The sequence below is a fragment of the Rhamphochromis sp. 'chilingali' genome (genome assembly GCF_963969265.1).
Source record: "Rhamphochromis sp. 'chilingali' genome assembly, chromosome: 8".
NCBI classification, from domain to species: Eukaryota; Metazoa; Chordata; class Actinopteri; order Cichliformes; family Cichlidae; genus Rhamphochromis; species Rhamphochromis sp. 'chilingali'.
Genome location: NC_137935.1, coordinates 11,461,637 through 11,477,033, shown reverse-complemented (window position 1 = coordinate 11,477,033; position 15,397 = coordinate 11,461,637). Strand labels below are relative to the sequence as shown.

The following is a 15,397-nucleotide window of genomic DNA, read 5'->3' as shown; positions in this document are numbered from 1 at the left end:
TATAATGGATGATGAATTGCAATTCGGTTATAGAGTAACATAAACTGGCTGCTCGCCTAGTTTCTTGGTGTCATCTCAGCATGACACAGCAGAAAAAACCTCATTATCATTAACTTTATTTATTATTATTTGTGGCAGTAGTATTAGTTGCAGCAGTTGGAGTATTTTAAATTGGATTTCTCTTTTAGGAACAGTTGTGGAGAAATGACAGACATGCTTTCTCTTCTCTGATAGCTTCTAGAAAAAACAGATGTTGCCAGTGCCATCATAATATGTGCTCAGCGCCTCTCTGCATTTTCAGAGTCGTGATTTTCTCTTATTTCATGCTTTTTACTGTGACTCATTGAACTTTCCTTTTAATTGCATTTTAAACACAAACACTTTACTCATATTAAGATAACACTGATATAAACATGGCAATACTGATGTATGGAATTTAAACCATGGCTGGTTCTTCGTGAAGAGCACAAAATGTCCCAAGAAAACATACCTCTGAAGATCATCACTATTTTGCATTTCAAAGCTCTGCTTTTACTTCCATTACAATATTAGCCACTACAGGTCATAGTACAGTCGTGGCCAGAATCTACTGCTCTTTGGTCAAGTCACACTTGAAAGGGACCAAAACACCAGGGTGGCCAGCACTTTGACACTCTGCTGCCAGTTTTTGAAACCAAACTTATATGATTTCTTGGTAGGCTAAGTTTTGTATTGACAACTCCTTTAAAAGTGTACTCTCTCAGATACCTGCATTTAATTATTTACAACAAATGTATTATTTATTACAACCACAATTAACACTAGCAAACAGTTCTCTATTGCATCCTTGACAATGGAGCATTGTGCTTGCTGAGCAGTGTCAAATTGTCAAGACACTCAGCGATTTGGTGAGTGTTTTCAGAAATATTTGCATCATCCACACAAACTGTTGGAGAGTGCAGAAATCTGCTACCGTACAAAGGAACCACAACAGAGTTTTTAGTACAGCACCATATACCTCCTTGCCCCGAATTTTACCTAGTGACTGCCAAAAACTTCCAGCAACCATTCACCAACTGGTTGGAGAACATAGATTAATGAACAAAGGCCACTTACCAGTCTCTAGGGCATAGTTAATAAGAACAGTTTATTGTTAATTCTGTTGAGTTCAATTTCAGTTTAGGTCAGTGTGCATCTGAATTGAACAAAAACATTCTCAAGTCTTTCTTCATTCGCATTAGAAAAATTTATTTTGGTAATTTTCTCACAGTCATTTTGACAGTTCTGTTTGATGAAAAATTCAACTTTGACTTGGCTTTTTATCATTTTAGGATCACGTAGGAGTGTGCTCAGTAATGGTTGGTGGTTTTTATTTATTTTTTCTTAGCAGAGGATAAATGGAGAGCAGTGTTGAGCAGTCAGGAGTTTCACACCACTTTGTTGTGGAGGCTGGATTGTGTGCCTGCACTGTGTTACCAGCTACACAGCTTCAAAGTTAATGTCGCCAACCTGAAAGGAAAGTTATAGAAATATTATCTTATTTTGAGTAATCTGGTGATATTTACAATATTAATGAGCTAAATTCAATAAGTGAACATTTAAAAAGTTGAAAATAAGAGAAAACCTACAAACCTGAACATGAGGCGGGGCGCTGAGCACGTATGTGACAGCACTGGCAATGTCTTTTGGTTCCAAAGGCTGTCAGAGAAGTGAAAAATGCTTAATAACTTTTATCAGAGTAATCATATTAACAATCTATAAACTGTGAGATTAATAATTATACCTTAAATTCACTGTACATAGCAGCTACTTTTTCAGGTTCATTGCTGTGGAGCCGTGATACAAATTCTGTGTCCACTAAACCAGGAGAGAGGCTCTGTAAAAAACAAAAGAAAAACAAAGGTAAAAGAAGTGTGATTGTGTGTCGACTTCGGAAAGTATTGTAAATGTGTCTCATAGCAGCTGAAATTGGTTTTAAGGGCACTTTTTGGGTTTATCAGTGTTCTTTAAAACCTTACCGTGGCTCTGATATGAGTTTTTTCTGCACGCAGCTCCTGCCTCAGGCCCTCAGTCAGCGCGGTTACAGCGAACTTGGTCGCCATGTAGAAATGTAAATCGGGAATGGGATAGACATGATGTCCACCCACACTACAACAGAAGAACATTTCACTAGGTCAGCATTTACCAACATATTTTTTATCTGATTTCAGGATCACATCTGTGTTTTATCCTTGGAGGAGGAGTCCTCTTTACCAAAGAAATGAAACGAGTGAGCGCCACTGGCATCTTAATAAAATGTCACCCTCTTCCTCCTCATCTCAAACTCATCTACTGAACTGAATTCCAGGATTGAATATACAAAAATGTGCACAAATATGCCTATTTATTCCCAATATTGGGAATAAAGGCAAATCTTTTCATTCTCACTATTGAAATCTCCACAGTTTCCATTCACTTTAGGTTAAGAGTCTTGGCATCATCCTAGACAGCTCACTATCCTATAAATCTCACATTAATGATCTCACTTGTTCTGCCTATTTCCATCTACGCAACACGGACCGATTGTATCCTTCTCTTTCCACCCAGTCTGTATCCTTTCTTGATCATAGTATAGTTACATCCCACACTGTCTATTGTAATTCTCTCTTGCATGGTTTCCCCCAAAAATCCCTCCATAAGCTTCAACTGGTTCAAAACTGCGCTGCCCGCATACCAGCACATCATCCATATCCTTCAGGAATGTCACTGGCTCCCTATGAAATTCTGAATGGCATACAAGTTTCATCTGATTACCTTCAAGACCCTTCATAACCTTGTTCCTCCTTACCTTTCTGACCTGTCAAGCACTACCTCTTCTGCCCGCTCACTTCGATCTTCTTCTTCTAGCCAGCTTGCCTTCTTTCCCCCTCAGCACCATGGGAAGCAGAGCTTTTAGCTGCTCTGCTCCCAGCCTGTGGAACTTTCTACCTCCAGATATAAGAAACATTGGTTCTCTCCCCCAGTTGAAATCTCAACTTAAAACCTCTCTGTTCAAGTCTGCATGTTCGCTGTGAACTTATTGTTTGTATATTTTATCTTGTTCTTTTGATTGTTCTTTGTTTGCCATTAGTGTTACCAACAGAAGCTCATAATCTCAATCTGAATCTGAGCATGATTATATTCAAAGATATTTGAAAGATGTTTAAATCATCAGACTTCACAGGCATGGCCGTCGTTGATCATCAGTAAATAAAACTGCACCTGTTTATGTTTATGATGTGCCCATCATCCACATTTCTCTCTTTCATTGACTGATAAGCTTCACGTGCACACATGCTCAGTGCAAGAACGTTTACCTGCAAGAAACCATGCAGAAAAATAAAAAGTAAAAATTATTATAATTATTATTATTATTTTAATGGGCTAAATTGTTTTTGGTGTTTTGCTGCTGTAACAGAATAATTCCCCAACTTTTAGAGCTACATAAAAGTGATAATTTTATTTCATTCAATATTCTGCAAAGAAAACATTCCAGTGAATGTATTTCCACATACCGCACACAAAATATTATTGAAGTCTAAGTCAAGATAATTGTTTTCTAAAATATCTGAGCTCTTACGTCCATCATGTTCTTCCATCCACTGCTTTTGCCATTTATCAACGGCTCTGGCTGTGCCAGACCAGCATTGTTGATGCACACGTCCACGCCTTTGTGCTGATTTTTGATCGCTGCAAACATGGACAGAATCTCCTCCTCTTTGGTCAAGTCACACTTGAAAGGAACCAAAACACCAGGATGGCCGGCGCTCTGACACTCTGCTGCCAGTGTCTGAAACCAAAAGGAAATGGCAGATGATAAGCTTTAAGATTAGAAAGGTAAGAATTAAGATTAAAATCAGCGTTTTTATTAATTTCTTATTTTCTAGTGAAAACTGTAGAGACGAGAAAAAAAAATAAAACTGAAATTCAGATGTTTGTCATCAGTTCAGTTGTGTCCAGCCTTCTTTTTCTGCAATGGAGTAAATTGAAATTGAAAGTGTTGTGCCACATCTATCAATGAATCTATTGATCATCTATCAATAATCAAGTTTTACACACAGTCTGTATTGTCGTGCGACAATGACTGACCTGTTGTAAAACAGGTTTAATTACAGTTAAATAAAACGACTTATGTAAGCCTGACACAGCTGGAAGATCTTGTGTAAAATATACTTTGCACTCTCGCAGAAAGTCTGAGTTTTCATTCCAGCCTGACACAATTAAAAATGATTTGCATATCAAAAATTATATGAGTCTTTCACTTCAGAACAAACCTGTATTTTTCCAACATCTCTGGCGCAGCCCATCACTTTCATACCGAGTCGGACCAGCTCTACGGCTATAGCCGCCCCAATGCCGACCGAGGCTCCGGTCACCAGAGCCACTCTGCCCCGCCAGCGCTCCATCACAGCTTGGATTCCTGCTACACGCAAGAAAGAAAAACAAGTATGAAGAGAGGGACGCTGGGTCTCCAGGATAGTCACCCTTGAGCTCAAACTGTCCTTTAAAGTGAGCTATCTCTCTCTATATATATATATATTACAGAAAGATGTTGCAAGTCTTGGTGCAGCCTTCACGCCAATGAATGGAAAGCAGTGATTGATTAAATACTTGTTATTCGTTACACTGCCAAGCTAAATCAAACAAAATCTCTTATCTCAAGCTTGCATATCATACTTGTTTTAGTACTCCCTGCACAGTTCTTTGTACCTTGCACTGCCACGATAACGTCTACAGAGTAAGTTATACCTGTTGCTTCACTTTAATGTCCAATAAATGGATAATAATGTGTTTGTGACCATCATCGGTGTTTCCTCTCTAACACCATAGACTGAGAAAGTGTCACTAAAAGAATCCTGAATCAAAATCTATGCTGCAACAAAGAATGTGGTAGAAGTTTAAATTTAAGGGGAAAGAGCTTTGAATATTGTTTAGTTTTTTATTCAAGTTTCTTTTCTTTTTCTTTTTTTTTTGCCTGTCCCGTTTGGCTCTTTTGCCATCAGAATTATTGTCTAAAGGCAAAGAAAGATGCCCAACGGATTTACTTTACCAAATTGACCATCCCAGCCTTGCCATAATGGTCCATTTGATTCACATTTTATTGTTTATTTTATTTTCACTTGCTGAATACGGGACAGACTTGACTGGAGGAAAGAAGGGGAGAAAGAAAGAGGGAAAGAAAAACAGCTGAGAAGAGGGACGGGGGAGAAGGGCAAAAAACAAAAACCAACAGAATGGGCAGAAAAAAAATGCATATATCAATCACCTGGATCACCTGCTGAGAAAGAAAAAAGAAAACAAGCAGAAGAGAACAAGAGTAATAGAATAAACAACATCACAATGATATATGGGAATATGACAGTAAATACTAAATATTAAACATTATTGTGCAGCACATAAGATCAACAGAACACAGTGTGCTTTGAGGTAGGAGCCAAAAAGGGTGTAGTTTGTGGGTGTGATCACCCGTGTGTACACCTGTGAGCATGAACTTTATTCAAGTTTCTAAGGTTTGTTTTGTTTTTATGTAAACAAAAAATAAATAACTACATCCAACAAGACTTGCATTGTAAAGTTGAACACATAAATGCTGTTTTAACATAACACCGTAGTTTTAAACTGGAATAAACCTGGTCATTTATAAACCAGTTGTGAACAGTGAACTTTTTCACAGTCATATTTACAAAAATGGATGATAAATTGTAAATAATTGGTTTATTCATTTCTTTGCAGCAAGACAAACTAATTGCCCACCCAGTCTCTCTCTCATGTTAGCATGACACAGCAGAAAAAAACTCCATCATCATGATAGCATTAGCAGTAGTAGAAGTAGTAGCAGTATTTAATCCGACATTTAAATATATTGTCTTTGAGAACGAGATCTCTTTTTGAATACACAAAGACATGTACAGTTTAAGAGTAGACTGATAAACAGACACACATTATTCAAACACACATTATATATGCTCTTAAATTCAGAAAAACTTCACTTTACTTTTTAATATGTTTATGGCAAATCAGTCTCTGTTTAATTTGGTCATCCATGCGCATCTCCTGCTTAAATCAGCACAGAATGAGAGAGAGATGAGGCACTGAAGGAACTCTGAATTGATATCTATTCAACAGCAAAGATGGTGGTAGAAGTTTATCTTTTATTTTGGAGCATAGTCAACCATTGTTTCCTCTTCAATCAGATTTCACTGGTGATTCTATACATGCAGCTCCTATGACCAGTACAATTAACTTTAATTTAGATACTGCTTCAAAATAATTGCCCAAATAAGTAACCAGAAGTGTTGCAAGGATGGATACCAAGTTGTGAGAGTAACTTCTTCATGACCTTTGGCGTCATACATAACTGTAGCAGTTATTTGCTCTACCTGTGGGTTCATCTCATTATACAAAACAGCCCACCAACAGAATTTGCTATGCACACTACATAAACTTGATACTGTGTTCTCCATAAAGACTGCCTAGTAGGTAAATTTTCCACAATAACTCAAATGCTAGTCCCTGAAAACTTCACAGGCTGACAACAGCTCTTCATCTTTGGTCTGTTTGTGTCAGCATAACTGCCCCTTCACCTAGTACATAAAGGGGGAAAGGTTAATAACTAATAAACAATAGGCGTGTTAGTCATTTCATCTGGTATTGCTCCCTGCAGCTGAGTTTGTAACTACACCGCTCTGTGATAAGATCTGGTAAGTTAATCTCATTTGGTGTTAATTAACAACAGGTGCACTAGAGCGGCAATGATAAAACAACCCGTGAATTATGGGGTTTCTGTTCAGGGAAACCTTTTGTGGTCGCAAATTTTGAAGCCATCATGATAATCTTCTCCCACCAACGATGTGGAGATCCAACCCTTTTAGATCCAATTAAAATCAAGACACTCAAAAAGATGCTCTGGAAAAGAGTAGAATTCTTGGAACAGAGTTTAATACACTGAATCATATGAACAGCAGGAAAAATACATACAGACATTTAGCAAGAGAATTACAAAGCAGAAAACAAGCAAAGCAAAACCCCGGGGTGTACAGCCTTAAGCACAGACAGTAGGACAGTAGGTCCTTAAAACATTAGCTGGACAGGTATCTGCTCCTTTGTGCAAGGAGGAACATAAAGAGCATAAATTGATACCGCCAAATGGCCCCAGATTCACCTGAGAGAAAACCAACAGAACACTTCAGGGACAATATATTTCTGTCCATGTGATGCCACCAGGTTGCAACTCAGGCTGTCCAGGAGCTCAGTAATGCAGGGGTCCAGACCTGGGAGTTCCCCCAGGATACCTCCCAGTTACCCAGTTGCTCCATGATTTCCACCCCCCCTTGACAGCTTATGTTATATTTGCTAAGTACTGTAAGCAGTGTCTGAAAGAAATGAAACAGTTTTTCTGATATGTATTCAACCAAAGACAGGGTGGAATTCCTTGGCTATCTAGTTAGTTATAGTAATTCTTCTGGGTGTTTTGTCTATGCAGATATAAAAAAAAAGTATTATACTTACCTTAATTACAATATATTTAAGTAATTTTATTGAAATTGTTGTAATTTTTTCAGATATTTTGCTTTTACCTTAAATATATTCTTTGTTTTTATTCTTATATAAATATTTGTGTACTGGATATTCTCCACAGGACATTTTTATTTAAATGTCCTATTACAAACAGCACATTAAAATCCTTTACCACAACAAGAGCACTGCAATGAAAGAAATTTCCCTGAAAATCCTTTTATTTTATTCCTTAGTGAAAATTATCAGTAAAATGTTATACAGTGTTTTCATGAGTACATAAAGTCAGTAAAAATTACATTAAGGTACATTAAGGTGACATGCTGCAACTTCTCACTGAGATGAAAAAAACACATATGGTAAATGTTTCACAGACTGTTTTGAAAGGAGGCTACAAATGAAAGATGCAACAGTTTCTCCTCAGGGATGAGAACATACAACACGTTCTCACTCCCAACTCGTCAAACGTGTGACGCATGGTCAGGCTCCCTCTGCTGCACTTATGGACGCGCAGGGTACCCCTCTCGCGTTGGGAATTGACGTGAAGGGTCCTCCGATTGAAGAGATTGCTGCGGAAGTGCCTGCTGTCGGTATATTTAGACATTTTCCAAATCACATTGTAGTGACGTATACAGAACACAATAAATTATATAATGTAAACAACTACCTGAAAAACAGGTAGAACGATGCTTTTGTATCGTTTATTGCATTTACGGAGGGAGTGATGTATGCTGGGTAATGGCACAGCTAGCTACTGGGTGACTTTATTCACCCGCTTCGGCTGTTATCAGTCCATACAATGGGCGTTATTAGCACAAATCAGTCCCATAGATATGGGCCATCTCCTGCTAGATTGTTCAGAAGGTTGTTCTCATCCATCCAGATGGAGGATCACTAACAGGAGCGTGGAAGACTCCAGAATCCACTCTGGCTGCAATCCGGTGGATACAGCAGTGTTTACAGGTAAGACCATTTAAACGGACAGCATTTATAGAATGACTATTAAAAGTCAGCGAGTGTCAGTAATGTTAATGTGGTTATGTTAGTAATACACAGAGTGCTAATATAACAGCTTTACGATGCATTTGTAGATATTATTACGTGTTTTACCGTCTTTATGGTGCTAGCTTAAAGTTACGGTGTAAACGTTAGCTTAGTAAAGCTGTTACTGGTTAAACGATGTTAGCACAGAAATATTAGCTTCTGTCATGACTGATGAAGTTACTAGTTAATAAAGTTTCCAGTAAAGTGTTTAATCGCAGCCACAGATTGACAGCAAATATCTCGATTAGCTTCAGTGCATCTATAATAAATATGTGCAAGTTTCAGTGCTTCGTTTAAACTGTATGATACTTATACTGACCCAGGGTCAGTGTAAAATACAATCCTAGCTGTGTGAACAAAGCCTGGCTCCTTTAATCCTGCATGACAAACCTCAGGATGCAGGCTATTATTACTCTTTACTGCTGGCACACCTGTCACACCTGAGAGTGAGCTAGAAACTTACAGTGACGTGGACATCATGCAAAGACTGCCAGACTCTGTAATACTGCAAATGATCAGTGACTCAGGTTATCACTAAACTTTAAACGGTACCTCTGTGTCTCTGTGCTGAACATCTAGGATTGGGTCAGGCTGCATTGACTGTGGGACTTTAATGTGTTAAAAGCAGGTTGAAGACGGCTCAGAAACATTTGAAGATTAAAATTTAGCATTATGGCTGCTGGTGGTTTGTAAAGCCTCTACTCAGCTGTATTTTTGTTACTAATTTATGTTTGTTGTTGTTTAAAACAGATTTCAGAAGAGCAAATATGCTTAATAGTTTAACTAGATTTCATTTGTCAGTGTGGGACTGCTGAGTCACCTGAAGAACTCATTTCATTCATTCTCCACATGATGTTCATTTACAGAAATGTTTCACAGGAGCTGATTTCTCCCAAAGGTTGAACTAGTGTGTTTCCATAGATTACCTCTGTATGAATGTACTTCTTAAATGAAGGCAAGTGTTTGTCCTTTTTTGTTCCTCAGGTACAGTACGTGATATCAAGGGCAGGCGGTCAACACTGCGGGTAGACAAGAAGCAGACGTACTTCCAAGAGGGAGCTGCAGTGAGGACACAGCCAGGTCACTGAGGTCAGAGATCAGAATCTGAAACAGCTCAGGTTTATGTTTTAGAGGTTATAAAAAATCAAAATGTATTTATAAAGAAACCTTTAAATAATAGTCATAATTATGATTATTATAAGAAATATCAAACATTTAAGTGGATTTTCTGTTACACATATTGTGTTAGCCCTGCAATAAACTGGCAGCCTGTCTTTGTCCTGTATCAGCTGGGATAGGCTTCATCCTCCCGCGACCCTGAATTGGATACATTGTATTCCAATTATGTAATCTGATCATTTACAAACTCAAGGTATCTAATCAAAATGTAAGTAATAATTATAAAATGGGAAAGCAGAAATAAGTGTGACATAAATGTAAATGTGTGAGCTGACATAGAGGACAGCTACATGCAGTCTGAAAAACCTTTGTTGTCAAGTTTGCAGGTATATCAGCACGAGACATTCTTACATAGAAGAGACATTAAAGTCTCCAACTCAGTGAAGTATTATTGGTCCCGTCTGTTTGGATAAATATAGTAAGTTGATGTTTGTCCATTTATTGACACATTTCCTTAAGTGCTTATCCAGGATCACAGTGGAGCTGCAGCTGGATATGTTCACTAAATAAACCTTCCAAAAGTTAACAATAAACCTGCATCCATGTACGTTGTTGTCCACAGGATGAGAAAATCAAACTGGAAGACTGTGGAACATGTTAATAAATGTTTGTGTGTTTATGCCTGTGTCTTTCACAGGAGGCGCTGGAAGGTTTCCCTAATAGTTCCTGGTGAATCAAAGCAGAACCATAAAGGTTGCTGGACTGCATGATGGCCTTACCCCTGAGCAGTCATCCTGTTAAAGGAGGAACCACTTAGCTGTTTTCAAAGTAGCTGAGCAGATTTCATCTCAAGTAAGCGATTAACTGTTTGTTCATCTGTTCTGCCACTTAAAGAGCATTTAAGGACATCTTTTAAGTGTCCAGTTGAATTAATTCTACTGGCTCTCATGGTCATTTGTTATTATAGCCATATTTTTCATGTTCATCCAGCTATTTAGTAAATTCTATCTATTTAGTAATATCCGTCAGCTATAAAATGTAATATAAATATAAAAATATCTAAATATCTCCTGTCCTTTATGTTTTAATGATGTAAGTCTGTTATCGTGTTTCAAGTCAAGTCAAGTCAACTTTAATTGTCAATTCTGCCACATGTACAGGACATACAGAGAATAGAAATTGCGTTACTCTCAAACCCTAGTGATTAGAAAAATGCAAATAAAATAATTAAAAAGTAAAAATTTAAATAAATACAATACAATTTTACGTATAACAAAAAAAAAGCTATGCAATATACAATATACAATATTCAAGTAAGGAGGCATAGTGGTGCAAAATAGGCAAATAGTGCAAATGGAGATTTACATTAGCATTCCTCACATATCAATGAGATGCTGTACAGTACAATCCTACTGACACAGCAGAGGGATAACGACGGCTATTCAACATCGTTACACGACACATTCGAGCTGCATGATGCAGACAAAGTGACTAAATCATCTTTTTTGTGGTTTATTGTCTTCAAACCAGCAGACAAAGCTGATGGCAGAAGATGTCAGAGAAGAACTTCAGGCCGTGGACTGAAAAGGTATTTTTTTCTTGTTATCAAAGACATTTGGAGTGACGGCTTCTACAACTGGTTGTGCTGAAGTAAAACAAAGGGTCTGTCTGCTCGACAGCCCCAATATGATGTTTGCCTGACAGAGCTTCATATTAAAAATTCCTTTTCATTAGAGTTTTACATTAAATAATCTCTGTTGAAATCCAGTTTGTTAGTTCAGAACAAACCTGGAGTTTTCTGACGTCCCTGGCGCAGCCCACCACTTTCATGCCGAGCCGGACCAGCTCTACCGCTACAGCCGCACCGATCCCGACTGAGGCTCCAGTCACCAGAGCTACTCTGCCCCGCCAGCGCTCCATCACAGACACCGGTAACCTGCTACACGGACGAAAGCACCAAAAGTATGAAGAGAGTGATGAGGAGTCTCAGTGACAGTGAGCGCCAACTGTCTTGTGCCTGTTAACCATCCATCTATAGATATATATATTGGAACGTCTTAAGTCCCGGTGCAGACTTCACGGGACGCCAACGAATGGAACGCATTGACTGATTAACCACTTCATTTCAGCTGAATCACTGGCTACAAAGCAAGTTCTTTATCAAACAAAAGTTATTATCTCAAACTAAAATATCATAGTTGTGTCAGCACACTCTCCTTCTATGCACCATACACCGTGACTGCGACAATAAAGACTAAAGTGAGTGAATTTGCAGAAATGGAAAACTTGTGAAGGTCATAAGCATTTCACATTACACAACTCAACAACAAAGAAGGAAAGAAGGCATTATTTGGTATTACTTTATACCAGAATTGTGACTCCAATAAATCCAAACTTCTGAGGAAGTTGAATTTTGGACCATGAAGGTTGTTTGTTGTTTCTTGTAGTTTTTATTTTTGACGGGGGACGAGCTTCCATAAATAACCCATATAAAATAAAAAACACTACACCAAAAATTGTTACATTTTACATAGAGTCAGGTTTACAGTGTTATAATGGAAGATGAATTGTAACTAACCGGTTTTATTAATGTATTTACAGTAGGATAAACTGGCTGCCCGCCCAGTTTCTTGGTCTCATGTCAGCATGACACAGCAGAATAAACCTCCTTATCATTATTATTATTATTTGTGGCAGTAGTAGTTGGTTTATTTTAAATATGATTTCTGTTTGAGGAAGACTTGTGGAGAAAAGACATGTCGAGTTTGTCTGTAGATTGGTAGACCGACACACATCATGACGGCTAAGCTCTTTCTCTTCTCAGATGCCTCTCTGCATATTCAGATTTGTGATTTTCTCTTATTTCATGTTTTTTACTGTGACTTATTGAACTTTCATTTTAATTGCATTTTAAACAAGCAGTTCACTCATAATAAGATAACACTGGTATAAACATGGCAATACTGATGTATGGAAATTAAACCATGGCTGGTTGTTAATGAAGAGCACAAATGTCCCAAGAAAACAGACCACTGAAGTTCATCATCATTTTGCATTTCAAAGCTCTGCTTTTACTTCCATTACAATGTTAACCACTAGAGATCGTAGTACAGTCGTGGACAGAATTTCCTGCTCTTTGGTCAAGTCACACTTGAAAGGGCTGGCCAGCACTCTGCTGCCAGTTTTTGAAACCAAACCAGCTCTGCTTTAACTTCCATTATAATGTTAACCACTAGAGGTCGTAGTACAGTCGTGTAAAAAAGACAAAGGCAAAATATGAAACAAAAATATCTAACCAGCTACACAATGTAAATTTACTTTTCACACACCTACTACAGTTTGCAACTTAAAACTCCAACTCCAAAATGTAACTGTAGCTCTTGCTAATAGTTTGCACGAAAAAGCTATGAAAATGATTTCTGATGGAGGATATTCCATATATCCTTTATCTGCCGAAATATCACTGTCTGCTGCATATCACACAAATCAAGAGAGTACTTTTTAGGTTTGACTGAAAGGTTTTCATACCAGTAGCCTCTTCTCAGTGATGTGAAAATGCACACTGTGTGTGTCTAACCAATAAGGTTTTAACCAGTTAACATTGATTTAACTGTAAAAAAACAAAAAACAAAAAAAAAAACAACAACAACAAAACAAACCTTTTACTGGTTTAAAACTATCCAACAAGTAAGATTTAATATAATAAGTAGGAAGTTGTCATTAATTAAAGTGTTTTCCTGGGTAATCCTGGTTGGTCAACAGCACTTCTGAGCAGATAGCAGGTGAGGCTTTGAGAAGAAGAGTTAACAGCTGGATGAGTTTCTTTCTTTTCAGTCTGCTGTGAATTGACTACAATTTGGCAGAGTTGAGTAGTGAGGCAAATCAATCACACCACTTTAATGTAAAGCTATTATGGGTTCCTGCACTGTAGTTGCCAGGGTAACAAACTCTGCTTCACCTGCAACACACCTTCAAACAGAATGTCTCCAACCTGAAAGAAAAATTTGATGAATTCATTATGAGTAAACATAACAGACATAAAATTTGTCACAATAAAAAAGGTTAACAGTAAGAGAAAATGACCAACCTGAACATGAAGGGGGCACTGAGCACGTATATGACAGCACTGGCAATATCTATTGCTTTCATAGGCTGTCTGAGAAGTAAAAAGTATTTGTATAAAATACAAATATTTTGTATGTGTATAATCATCTTAACAGTACCTTACATGTAGGAATAATACTTTTACCTTATGCTCCTTTATCAGGATATTCCCTGTAGAGCTGTGTTCAAATTCTGTCTCTACAAAGTCTGCATGCAGCTCCTGCCCCAGGCCCTCAGTCAGAGCAGTTACAGCGTACTTGGTGGCATTGTAGAAAATCATATCAGCAGCAGAAAAAAACTTTATGACCACTTAAGCTGCCACAGAAGAAGATCAGCATTTATCAGCATATTCTGATCAGATCTCAGAACTTAATACGAAAGCCTAATTGACTGAAATTGATTATTTAATATTGCAGTCATATAGTATCTGGCTGAATGATTCAAGAAAATCTGTATCAGGTCTAAAGTCTCAAAAATGTGTATATAATTTATCATCAATTATTTAAGTCTTAAACATGAAGTATGGAACATGAATATTTGGTGCACTGTAATGTCAATTCTCCACAGCCTGTAACGCCACAAAAAACAGGCAGCCACATGGACATCTACAAGGACCCTCACGCTGTCTGACGAAATTCACGTGACTGTGATTGCAGCGGACCTTAGTGGACTCCCGGATGCAAGAAAGTATAATCCCTGCTTAACCCGATTCAACCTTCCAGTTAAGAGGCATGGCCTCAGTCTTTGAAATGTCTTTGTACAGTGTTTGCAAAAGTTATCTTCATAATCGTTATCTAAATCGTGATGAAGATTCTATAAAAAGATATTTACCTGATGATTATATCTACAGGCTTCACAACCATGTCTGTTACTGTCCCTCGGTAATTAAAACTGCACCTGTTTATGTTTATGATGTGCCCATCGTCCACATTTCTTACTTTCATTGACTGATACGCTTCACGTTCACAGAAACTCAATGTAAGAATGCTCACCTGCAAGAGTAGAAAAAAAGAAAACACTGTCTGTAATCAACACCCTCTCTACACTGGCACATGTACTTGTAGCTTCATGTGTCCATGGGAACAATGAAGAGGAAACCATTTTTAGCCATTTTTGTGTAACAGTTTATCTTTCTCATCTATTGTGTTTGTGATGTCTTATTTATTTTAATGAGCTAGGTTGTTGTTCATGTTTTGGCTGTTTTAACACATTCATTTGCAAACCTTCTGAAATATCAACAACTAAGGATCACTAAACTAAAGTGATCATCTGTTTTCAACGCAATGTTCTGCTGGGAAGAAATCCCAGAAACTCCTCCTCGTTGGTCAAGTCACACTTGTTTTGGTGCCATTAGACCATTTAGACCAATTTCTAAATAACCTTTTATAGCAGAAATTTTATTTAAAAAATACCACAATTGCTCCATGCACTAAACAGTAATATTATCTTTGAGAGGTTCCAGTCAGGGCTGCATTAGTCTCAAATGCAATTCACATTTGACACATAAAGTAAAAACTTTTTGTGAGCTCTATAAAGACTTGCCTTCCAGAGGGAACCAGTGTGAAAAGGTGGTGGTTAGGATGAGAAGAGTACTTGATGATGTTTGTGGCCCAAACTG

At 37.7% G+C, this 15,397-nt stretch overlaps 1 protein-coding gene and 1 long non-coding RNA gene across 2 annotated transcripts; one reads left to right on the top strand and one right to left on the bottom strand.

Moving 5' to 3' along the window:
• Positions 1-7: 7 nt before the first annotated feature.
• Positions 8-4,403, bottom strand: LOC308401478 (dehydrogenase/reductase SDR family member 11-like; the record flags this gene model as incomplete). Its single annotated transcript, XM_080889697.1, has 7 exons — positions 8-1,488; positions 1,612-1,677; positions 1,763-1,855; positions 1,998-2,127; positions 3,220-3,314; positions 3,578-3,787; positions 4,272-4,403. 7 exons carry the CDS (start codon positions 4,401-4,403, stop codon positions 1,459-1,461), a joined length of 756 nt encoding a protein of 251 aa, XP_080745823.1. The 3' UTR covers positions 8-1,458.
• A 3,631-nt stretch (positions 4,404-8,034) lies between these two features.
• LOC308401481 lies at positions 8,035-11,581 on the top strand. Its single transcript, XR_013972576.1, has 5 exons — positions 8,035-8,475; positions 9,541-9,645; positions 10,373-10,527; positions 11,206-11,263; positions 11,444-11,581. It is a non-coding gene; the product is annotated as an uncharacterized lncRNA (long non-coding RNA).
• The last annotated feature ends 3,816 nt before the right edge of the window (positions 11,582-15,397 follow it).